We start from the raw sequence: 8,352 nt of genomic DNA on the forward strand, positions 1-8,352 counted from the left end.
GCGCTGTAGGCAGCCCCGCGCAGGCGCACGGCCAGGGCGTTCCTGCAGCTCTTCACGCACAGGGAGGCCACGGTGTGCTCCATCTTGGTGGTGATGTTGGTGACCACGAGCACTCGGAAGTGGCTCAGGGCTTGCTGGATGAAGTCCTCCTCGTGGATCTCGTACAGGCAGCCGAGCAGCTCCAGGGAGCCCTGCTGCAGGGTGGGGCCCTCGCTCTGCGCTTTGCTTCGGATCCAGTCCAGCAGCTCCAGCCTGACGCGAGGCGAGACCTTCCAGCCGAGCGCCTTCTCCAGGCAGCTCCGCGTGTCCTCGTTCAGGAGGCCGAACAGGAAGCGGACGGTGAGCCCCAGGAAGCTCCTTTCCGAAAACCCGTACTCCGCCAAGAGCCGGGTCACGCTCCGCTCCGGGCTGCAGCCGCTCTCCCCGGCGCCCAGGACGTAGTACATGGCGGCGAAGAACTCCTGGAAGCTCAGGTGGATGAAGCTGTAGGACTTTTCACAGTCGATGTCCTTCTGGAAGATGTTCATGTTGAGGAAGGAAGAGACATCCGCCCCGTCCAGGCCGTGCTTCCGAAGGTCCTGCTCCTCAAACAGGATCTTCTGATTCCAGAGGCCATCGGCCGCCAGGGAGCACAGCCCCCTCTGGTTGGGCCGGGGGCTCGGGCTGGGGCTGCCCGGCCTGGGCTGCATCAGACTCAGGAGGTAGAGCGTGTACACGGCCGTGGTGGTCCTGGATGTCTGCCGTAGGAGCCCTCCGTCCTCCAGCTGCTGCTTGAGGCAGGTGCACACCACCCAGCACACCATGGGGACAAAGCACAGCGTGAACAGGGGCTCGTTGTCCCTCACGAAACTGAAGACCTGACCGGCCTGCTCCGCATCGTGGAAATACTTGTAGAAGTACTCCTGCCTCTCGGCCTCCGAGAAGCCCAGAATCTCCACGTGCCTGGGGTGCCCCAGCAAGCGCTGCAGCTTCTCCAGAGCCGTGGGCCGGGTGGTGATGATCACCGACAGCTCAGGCAGCAGCTTCTTCTGGAGCAGGCTGCTGAGGAGAAGCTCGGGGGGCCGCCTGTCCTCCCAGGAGAGGCACCTGGGGCCCTGAGGGTCGTGGAAAGAGGGTTTCAGCTCATCGAAGCCGTCAATGATGAACAGAAGGCGCTCGGGGACTCGGACGATCTCCTGGAGGGGCACGCTGGGCTCCGGCCAGCAGCTGGAGATGAGGTCCTGGGCGCTCTGCTCCGCGGCACTGCGGTTCATCTCCCTGCAGTTGATGTAGAAGACGTAATCAAACCTGTCCTGGAAGAGCTTCCCGTCGGCCCAGTCGAGCATGGCCTTGTGGGCCAGCATGGACTTGCCCATGCCGGCTCCTCCCTGCAGGACCACGGTGCGCGGGGGTTCCGGGCGGTCCTCGTCCGGCTCGAAGAGCGTCTCCATCTGGATGAGGCTGGCCTGGGGCCCCATGGCCCTTGACTGTCCCCAGCCGGTGTCCAAAAGCTTCTGCTGGGCCCACAAGGGAGTTGAGTGTTCCTTCACCAGGAGGAGGCGCGTGTACCTGCGGCTCAGGTTGACGCACTCCCCGAGGCGCGCGTTTCGATCTTCCATCAGCCGGAACTTCCTGCGGACATGGTCCTTGTAGGTTTCCCGGGGATCTGACGGAGAGCAACGGGGAGGGGTCCGTGGGAGACGCGTCAGCCACTGTTCATGGACCGGCAAGTTCAAGCAAACCACGGTCTATCAGTGCCTATCTGTTCTGCGGTATCCTTGGGCACAGGGGCCTGTCCTCGCTACTCAAACAGGGGTCCACGCCCCGGAGCATCTATAGCACCTGCTGAGCGACCCAGGCGAGGGCCCCAGAGGACCTGTCAGCCTCAGCCACGGGTCACCCGCCTGCTCCCGGGGAAGACACGATTATCGCGTGTGCCCACAAGGAGCTGGTCGCAAATGCAAAAGTGAGCCCCCTCTCCAGCTGCAGAACCGCGAGCTGCATCCCAAGCCTGCGCCTGATTTGCTTGCACGCTGAGGGTTGATAAGGTTTCTGCCTTTGAAGAAAGGCAGGGGCGCATGGGCACTGGAGAACTCTCTGCTCTACAAGTCCCTTGCTAAACCTCTCTGGGGACACCTACTTGGTACAGATGGGGATACATCACGGAGAACAGTGGACTCACCAGGAGGACTGTGGGGCTGCTAGCAAGGCCTGGAGGTATTTTTGGCCACAGCAAGTCGGGGCTGGGGGCCAGCTACCACCATCCAGTGGGGGGAGGCCAGTGCATTGCACAGGGCAGAGGACGGCCCCACGACAGAGGACGATCCGACCCAATCTGGCCGCAGTGCCCAGATGGAGGAACTCTAGTCCCGAGAAAATCGCGTCCTTCCCGGCCACCTGGGCGACTCAGTCAGTGAAGCATCTGACTCTTGATTTTGGCCCAGGTTATGATCTCACAGTTTGTGAGTTCGAGTCCCACATTACACTGTCAGTGCAGAGCTTGTTTGGGATTCCCTCTCTCTCCCTCTCTCTCTGCCCCTCCCCTGATCACTCTCTCTCTCTAAACAACAACAACAAAACCATCCTTTTATTTTTTTTAATGTCCCCAGAGGCCCAGTCTCTGTCCAAAGGAAGGGTAAAAATGAGACCTAAATTTGATTCTGGGACTCTCTCAAAAAGAATGAATATATTCTTTTGTTTTGAATTCTAGTAAAATATACATAACATAATGTAGCATTTTAACTGTTTTTAAGCGTATGACTGACTCAGTGATATTAAGTGCATTCACGATGGTGTGCAGTCACCAGCACAGTCCATTTCCAGAAGTTTTCCATCGTCCTCAACAGAAACTCTGTGCCTGTTAAACACTGACTCCCCATTGCCCGCCCCCCCCCAGCCCCTGGTCCACTCTTGGTCTTGAGTGTGACTACTTTAGGCACCTCATGAGTGGACTCACATGACACTTCTCTTATTGTGTTGGCTCATTTTGACTTAGCATGTTTTCTGTTTTCTTTCTTTCTTTTTTTTAATTTATTTTTGAGAGACAGCAACAGCAGGGGAGGGTCAGAGAGGGAGACACAGAATCTGAAGCAGGCTCCAGGCTCCGAGCTGTCAGCACAGAGCCCAATGCGGGGCCCGAACCCACAAACTGTGAGACCATGATCTGAGCCAAAGCCAAACACTTAACCCACTGAGCCACCCAGGCACCCCTGACTTAGCATAATGTTTTCTAAGTACATCCATGCTGTAGCAAGTATCAGAATTGCATTCCATTTTATGTCTGAATAATATTCCATTGTATGTATATGCACCATATCTTGTTGATCCATTCATCTGCTGATAAAGTCATCTTATTGCCTCCCTTAATGTATGTTAATAAATATTAATACTTCTGGGTTTTTAAATACACCAATTGCACTTGTCTTTCATTAACGTTGATTCTATTTCATGTAGAAAACATTTTTTTTATTTTTTGTTATTATATTTTTAAGGTTTATTTTTAGAGAGAGACAGAGCACGAGTCGGGGAGGGGCAGAGAGAGAGGGAGACATAGAATATGAAGCAGCTCCAGCCTTCAGAGCCTGACACGGGGCTTGAACTCACAGACTATGTGATCACGACCTGAGCTGAAGTCAGGCGCTTAACCAACTGAGCCACCCAGGTGCTCCAACTGTTTTTTTTTTTTAATTAAATAAAGCTAATTGTGACGTAATGTTAGGATTTTGTAGAAGTCTTAATCTTTTCCTATAGAGAAAGGGTTCTTATTTTGAGACACGGGAATATTAGGAAAATAGAAAAGTTTAAAATAACAATGAGAACGAAAACGGAGTTACCATATATTGGCCATGGGCTATGCCCAGGGCATTAAGACTCCCTCGGAAGGTGTCTAGAATCATTTATGGTCTTGTTGTCATTGGTGTTCTCTGTCCAGCAGCCCAGACTCATTTCTTCCTTGCCTACAATCCCAGTTCTATTAAGGTGATGGGTGCTGTTCTTCTTTTTTTTTTTTTTTTTAAGATTTTATTTTTCAGTAATCTCTACGCTGAGCATGGGGCTTGAACACACAACCCCGAGATCAAGAGCCGCAGGCTCCACCAACCGAGCCAGCCAGATGCCCCGGTTGCTGATGCCTTGATTCCAGCACATGCTGTCCCTCCACCAGCCCCAGAGGACGAATCACAGTTTGGCCGGACCAGTCATGAGCCACCTCGTTTCCTGTTGCCACTGGCTGGTCTGGGAATGTGCTCCAGACCCGACCAACCAGGTACAAAGGGATGAGCACTGGGAAGGAGGAAGATTATTGAAAGGGTTTTATTCCTGAAGAGAATTATACTCTCTTGGGGCACCTGGGTGGGTCAATCAGTTGAGCTTCTGACTCTTGACCTTGGCCCAGGCCATGATCTCACAGTTCATGAGTTCAAGCCCCACATCGGGCTCTGTGCTGACAGTGGGGAGCCTGCTTGGGATTCTCTTTCCCTCCTTCTCTCTCTGCTCCTCCCCTGCTCTCTCTCTTTCTCTCTCTCTCAAAATAAAATAAATTTCAAAAAATGACAGTCTCATGAAGGAGGAAACCTTTTGTCTCTTCTTTTCCCCTGCTTGGAATTCACCTGCATGAAATGGCTTGGTTACCATCTTGCAGCCATGATGTGACACATCGTAGGAGAAATGGCCCCACAGGAAGTTGGGGGTTTGATGGCGTTGCTAATCCACCACGTAAGGCAGAGATTATGTGCGCCCACGCCAAGGTTTCTTGTTATATGCAGACATTAAATAAGCATGTTTTTGCTTGATCTACTCCATTGGATCGTCTGATATGCGTAGCCTCATGCATTCTGCCAGATACACGGCTCACGCCTCACCTTTCCTTGGAGTTCCAGGAAAGACTTCCAGAGAACATGCTGACTCACTCCTCAGTGAGGACGGGCCGTCAGGTGGAGCGTCTGGAAGAGAAATTTTGGAAGATCAGTTAGCATAGATCTGGCTAGCTGTCAGTAATATTAGCTACTTCGAACGCCTGAAGCTAATATAACTTATATGTCAGTTTAAAAATATTAGTTACTATTACATCAAGCAGTCTACATGATAATCCTCTGTCCATCCACACCCCGGAATGTGTGGCCTTCACCTCACATGCATTGCTGTTGAAAACACTTGCTCTTCATAACCCAGTCTCCTTCCTGGGTGCCCGTCATGGTCATTGGCACCTCCAAGCATCCAACAAATCTTTTCAGGCAGGGAGTTGTGAGTCAGCTTGGATTTCCTCCCTCTCCTTCAGGCCTTGGCCATGTCTCATCCATCTGTCTACCCAGCCACCCACCCAGCCATCCATCCGTCTACCCACCCGTCCATCCACTCATCCATCTACCCATCCATCCAGCAAATGTACATATATTGGGCACCAGTGTTATCCAGGCATTTTCTTAGCATTGGATGCACAGCAATAAACAGGACACCAGGTCTCTGCCCCATGGAACTTACATTCTATGGTTTGGGGACTTGAGCACATAAGAAATAAGCACTTCAGGGGAGCCTGGGTGACTCAGTCAGTTGAGCATCTGACTGTTAATTTTGGCTCAGGTTGTGATCCCAGGGTCCTGAGATTGAGCTCTGCATTGGGCTCTGCACTGAACATGGAGGCTGCTTAGGATTCTCCCTCTCTCTCTCTCTCTCTCTCTCTCTCTCTCTCTCAAAAAAAAAAAAAAGGGCCTTCATAAAACTTCAGATAATTGTCTTTACAATTAAACAAGCGTCCATGGCAGAGTGATTGAAAGTAGTATTTTCCTTTGGGTGGACAGGAAAGACTTTTCTGTGGATGTATTGTAAGACCAAAACGTCCACGTACTTCCTGCACATCTCTGAGCCTCACAGGACCCCAGACTGTGAGTCCCCGTGCCCTGGCCAGGTGTGTCCCCGTCTAGTGAGGCAGCCTGCCAGCTCCCACCAGAACTGGACCAGCCGTGCTCCGCCTCGTCCCCTCCTCCTGCACAGACTGCGCCTCACTGGGCCTTCTCTCCCAAGTCCGGGCTCCCTGCTGGCTGGTGAAATTACGCAGGCCGGCCAGGCTCATCCTCTGTGCCCTCATGCCTCTACCTGCAGAGGCTGCCTCCCGCAGCCCCTTAAGATTCACTGCCTTTCTGAGATCAACCCAGTGAGACCCCCCCGAGGTGCATGGGGTCTCCTCCCCTAAGCTGTGTGTGAGCGTATGTGACTAATGTCAGTCTCCTCCGTCGGTGTTTGGTGTCTGTGTTCAGCCATCTGAAACCACTTAGCGTGGGATCTGTCTCCTCACCCATGGGGTGATCAGCACAGAGGATGAAACACAATCTGAGACCTGAATGGCAAAGGGCCAGGTGTGAGCAGGGGCATTCTAAACAGAAAACAAAAACAAAGAAACAAATGAACACAGCACGTGTAAAGGCCCTGGGGAAGAACATAATGACAGGATAAGGGAATGAAGCTGGAGAGCAATGAGCTTCAGGGTAGGTGCTGGGTGGGTCTGGAGAGACGGGCTCAGTGCATCTTGCAGGAGCGAGTTGAGGAATTTGGATTACAATTTATTCACAACAGGAGGCTATGGGAGGCTTCCAAGCAAGGGAGAGGATGACTTAATCAGTGGCTGTAAAGATTATTGTGCCTGCCTGTACAGGGGGTGGGGGTGGGGAAAGCATAGCAGGTGGCAGTCAGCCATGCGCAAGGAGGGCGACCCGCTGGGCGGCAGCAGGGGGAGGAAATGCTTGGAGCTGTAGGTTTTGGGATTTGACAAAGACTGGATGTGTGAGGTTTGGGAAAACAAGGCAGTGCCCCCAGTGAAACCAATCAGAAGTGGTAGGAATAGGACTTCACACTTATTAGGACGGTTTCTTTCTTTTTTTTTTTTTAACATTTATTCATTTTTGAGAGACAGAGTGTGAGCGGGGGAGGAGCAGAGAGAGAGAGGGAGACACAGAATCTGAAGCAGGCTCCAAGCTCTGAGCTGTCAGCGCAGAGCCCAATGCGGGGCTCGAACTCACTGACGGAGAGATGGTGACGTGAGCTGAAGTCAGATGCTTAACCGACGGAGCCGCCCAGGCGCCCCCGGATGGTTACTTTAAAGAAACAAAACAGGGGCACTTGTGAGGCTCAGTTTGTTAAGCACCTGACTCTCGGTTTGGTCTCAGGCCATGATCTCATGGTTCGTGGGTTTGAGTCCTACATCCAGCTCTTTGTGGACAGCATGGAGCCTGCTTGGGATTCTCTGTGTGCCCCTCCCCAGCTCGCACATCCTTGATTTCTCTCTCTCTCTCTCAAAATAAAAACCTGAACATAAATAAAACCCTGGCTGGCTCAGTCAGGAGAGCGTGGGACGCCTGATCTGGGGGTGATGAACTTGAGCCCAACATTGGACATCTCTAGAGATTACTTTAAAAAAAAGGGAGGCGGCCTGGTGGCTCAGTCGGTTGAGCGTCTGACTTCGGCTCAGGTCATGATTTCGCAGTTGGTGAGTTCAAGCCCCACCTGGGCTCTGCGTTGACAGCTCAGAGCCTGGAGCCTGTTTCAGATACTGTGTCTCCCTCTCTCTCTGCCCCTCCGTCTCTCACTCTCTCTCTCTCAAAAATAAATAAACAGAGGCACCTGGGTGGTTCAGTCGGTTAAGCCTCCGGCTTCGGCTCAGGTCAGATCTCACGTTCTTGCCTTCTAGCCCCGCATCAGGCTCTGTGCTGACAGCTAGCTCAGAGCCTGGAGCCTGCTTCGGATTCTGTGTCTCCCTCTCTCTCTGACCCTTCCCCTCTCATGCTCTGTCTCTTCTGTATCAAAAATAAATAAAGCATAAAAAATTAAAAAAAATAAATAAACGTTTTTTTTACATAATCATTTTGGATGTTTCATCTCAGGAGTTCGTGTCGGTTTTCCCACCTCTGTAATGGGGAACTGATAGTCAACTCCCTCACACGGAGTTTAGTAGTGGCCCGCATCACTGTGCCCCGTGATGCCACGACCTAGGAGGGCATCGGAAGAGCCGATTAGCAGCCCAGCCATCTCTTCAGACGAAGGCACAGCAAGGGGGAGCCAGCCTGGTGGCTGAGGGCGGGGCAGGCCCAGGGCGGCGGAAAGGGTCCCACAGAGGGCCTTGCCCACGGGCTCTGTGGGTAAGGAGGCATTTTCCTGCAAAGACGCGGAGCAAGGGCAGAGCGCAGCCCCAGCAAGGCCAAGGGCAGAGGCGGGAAGCCTGACCGCGGCGCCTCCTTACCCCTGGCCGGGTCCTCGCCGTGTCCTCTCTCCCACAGGTCCCGCCGGTCGATGCGCCGGAAGAGGCCCAGCGCCAGCGGCCAGGCCGCGCGGGGCCCGCAGTGCGCCACCAGCAGCCGTGCCGTGTCCAGCGGCCCCGCGGCCTCC

The 8,352-nt window shown here is 53.3% G+C and overlaps 1 protein-coding gene across 2 annotated transcripts in view; it reads right to left on the reverse strand.

The window, feature by feature from the left end:
- NLRP12 (NLR family pyrin domain containing 12) overlaps positions 1 to 8,352 on the reverse strand; it is a 17,855-nt gene that overhangs the window by 9,106 nt on the left and 397 nt on the right. For both annotated transcript variants that reach the window (XM_029924590.1, XM_029924589.1), the window contains exons 2-4: positions 8,207 to 8,348; positions 4,839 to 4,919; positions 688 to 1,645 (exon numbers count right to left, since the gene is read on the reverse strand). In XM_029924590.1, coding sequence (XP_029780450.1) covers positions 688 to 1,645; positions 4,839 to 4,919; positions 8,207 to 8,348 — 1,181 coding nt within the window. The remainder of the gene's footprint in view (positions 1 to 687; positions 1,646 to 4,838; positions 4,920 to 8,206; positions 8,349 to 8,352) is intronic.

The sequence above is a fragment of the Suricata suricatta genome, chromosome 16, assembly GCF_006229205.1.
Source record: "Suricata suricatta isolate VVHF042 chromosome 16, meerkat_22Aug2017_6uvM2_HiC, whole genome shotgun sequence".
In the NCBI taxonomy this organism is placed as follows: Eukaryota; Metazoa; Chordata; class Mammalia; order Carnivora; family Herpestidae; genus Suricata; species Suricata suricatta.